A 2,598-nucleotide genomic window follows, 5' to 3' on the forward strand; every position below is an offset into this window, starting at 1 on the left:
TCTATTGCGTGGGCTACAGTGCAGCGGCATCATCATAGCTCACTGCAACCTCAAACTCCTGGGCTCAAGGAATCCTCCTGCCTCAGGCTTCCGAGTAGCTGGGACTACATGTGCCACTGTGCTTGGTCCATATTTCATAAGTTCTAAGGGGTACCTTATAGTTGCTGTTGGATCAAAGTGCTCCTAAAAATAAGGGATGCTTCATACTTGCTGTCGGATGCTCAAATTTTTCCAAAGAATTCATGTTTGTTTCTGCCAGTCACCTAGGGGTACTGCCAGCTTGTGACCGCTTTTAAGTTTTCTGTTTAAGGGTTTTGGGACTGGTGGTGTGGCTTGTGGTTCAAATTCTCAGGATTTTTTTTTCCATCCAATGTTAAGAATGAGACTTACATATTTCCTTGTTCCCCCTTCCCATGTGGAAGGTTTCTCATTTACCTTCAGCTTTATGCAGAGTTTCTTACTAGTCTCACTATCTTGGGTGTTTCTTCCTTAGTGGTACATGAAATGATGGATTTTACAAGCAGAGATGTCTTTATATTAGATAAAATATAGCATACTTTAGAAATATTTCTGGGAATCCTGTTCTATCAAAGGTTTACATTACAGCTGTTCCTTTGGACATCTTTTGACTTCATATTGACATTCTTAATTGGGAGTTGTTTGAGCAGAGTTGCATTCTTGTCCTTTTTATTCCCTGTGCCAAGGAGATCGTTCTCCAGAGAGAGTACAATGCAATTACTAAGATTTTTAACAGTCACTTTCCAGTCGTGTGTTCCTAGGGAGGCACCATGATGTGTTGGATTTGGACGTTGTCTGCAGCTGCGTGTTGTATGGAAGGAGTAGGGCTCAGGAGTCAGCTAGACTTGGCTTCAGTCCTAGGCTGGTCACTTTGCAATTGTGGTTACGTATCTTTTTGAGCCTCAGCTTCCTTATTTGTAAAATCAGAAAAATAACACCTGTGTCGGAGATGTGAAATTAAATGTGATACATAAAGTGTCTAGCTCAGTGCTTGGTATATATCAGACATTCAGTAAATCACAGCTGGCCCTATCAGTCTAAAACTATTAAATAGTATAGTACATTATTATAGAATGCCATGAGCCATGCTGGGCACTATTTTCCAATAGCTGTTATTTGTGTGGTAGCATTTTTGTAAATTTTGTAAGATACTCATTTGTGTAGTAGCATTTTTGTTACTTCAAAATAATAAATTGATGTCTTCAGGGAATGATTATGGTCATTACTAGATCCCTTTTGCTGACTTATCACATCTAAATTATATCACCATTTTGCAAACCTAGTGAATTAATGGGTTTAGGCATTAAGTAGCACCAGCTGCAGTCAGTCATTTTGAAAAATAGTGAAAACCAGTCATAACATGCCTTCGCTTGAAAGAACATAACACTTAACCTATGGTCCTGGCAAAGGTAGGTCCTGGTCAAATCTGAGTCTAATCAAACCTTGGGATCTAGCTCTTACAAGAAGGATAGAGGACAGAGGTACATATTGAACTGCATTATGAGCTGGCAGTCAGCAAAATCCAGGCTGTCAGAAATTCTTCAGATCAAACAGTAAGATAAAGAGATAAGGGGAGAATCCTATAAATTAAATAAGACTCAAAAGGCATATCAAGTCAAAGAAGGGACAAGACCAAAATATGGTGTCCAGGAGTAGACACTTGGATGGTAAAACCACATAGATATGCAGGGGAGTGGTTCCTGTAAAAGTGGGGATAGTGGTTACCTTTGGATGTAGGGGAGGGAGGGGCTATATCTGGGAGGGGCCATGGAGAGAAGCTTCTGGGTGGGTGATGGCTGCAGTGGTATTGAGCTGTTGTTAATTCATGGAGCTGTATACAATTGGGTACTTTCTATATGGGTGTTTAATTTTATAGTAAAAAGGAAAACTGAAATTGTCTTTCACATCTATTTGTGTGTGTCAGATATGGAGCTGCAGCTGAGATAGTAGTTTCTAGTCCTTGTATTGTTCTCAAGGATTTGTGCACCTTAGTGTCTTGTGGGCAGTCCCCCGTTTTCTTATGGTGATGACACACACCTAAGAAGGTGTGGCTTACGTCTCTGCCATTTGTAAGTTGTATGTTATTTTTTGGGTTATTACTAAATATTTGTTGAAAGAGATGAGATGTCTATCCAGCAGTTCTTGTCACATGTGTTGACTGAGAGTAGAAAACAAGCTGGATTTATTTCAGTGGCTTAGATGTTGACAAATTTTACATTGTGGTTTTTTTTTTTTTTTTGTATGTAGGCGTAAAATTCATCCTGATCAGAAAAATATTAATGCCTATGTTGTGTTTAAGGACAAGAGTGCTGCTACAAAAGCATTGAAAAGGTAATTTTATCTCTGAGGTTTAAACAGAATTATTGTCATATAAATGTGGGGGGGTACTTTTTTTTATTCTTTGGTTTCATTTTAGAACATATAAATAATTTATGGCTCATTTTTAACAACCATTTCTCTTCATATTTATAATGTAGAAATGGGACTCAAATTGCAGATGGATTTCGTATTAGGGTTGATCTTGCATCTGAGACTTCATCTGTAAGTAGTACTTGATTTGTTTAAAGAACCTAACTAGAG

General features: G+C 38.5%; 1 protein-coding gene across 1 annotated transcript in view; it reads left to right on the top strand.

The window, feature by feature from the left end:
- The window catches only part of RBM34 (RNA binding motif protein 34), a 21,079-nt gene that overhangs the window by 13,498 nt on the left and 4,983 nt on the right, over positions 1-2,598 (top strand). Inside the window, exons 6-7 of the mRNA XM_012660295.1 lie at positions 2,266-2,349; positions 2,496-2,559. Coding sequence (XP_012515749.1) covers positions 2,266-2,349; positions 2,496-2,559 — 148 coding nt within the window. The remainder of the gene's footprint in view (positions 1-2,265; positions 2,350-2,495; positions 2,560-2,598) is intronic.

The sequence above is a fragment of the Propithecus coquereli genome, unplaced genomic scaffold (genome assembly GCF_000956105.1).
Source record: "Propithecus coquereli isolate 6110/MARCELLA unplaced genomic scaffold, Pcoq_1.0 Scaffold66, whole genome shotgun sequence".
Taxonomy (NCBI): Eukaryota; Metazoa; Chordata; class Mammalia; order Primates; family Indriidae; genus Propithecus; species Propithecus coquereli.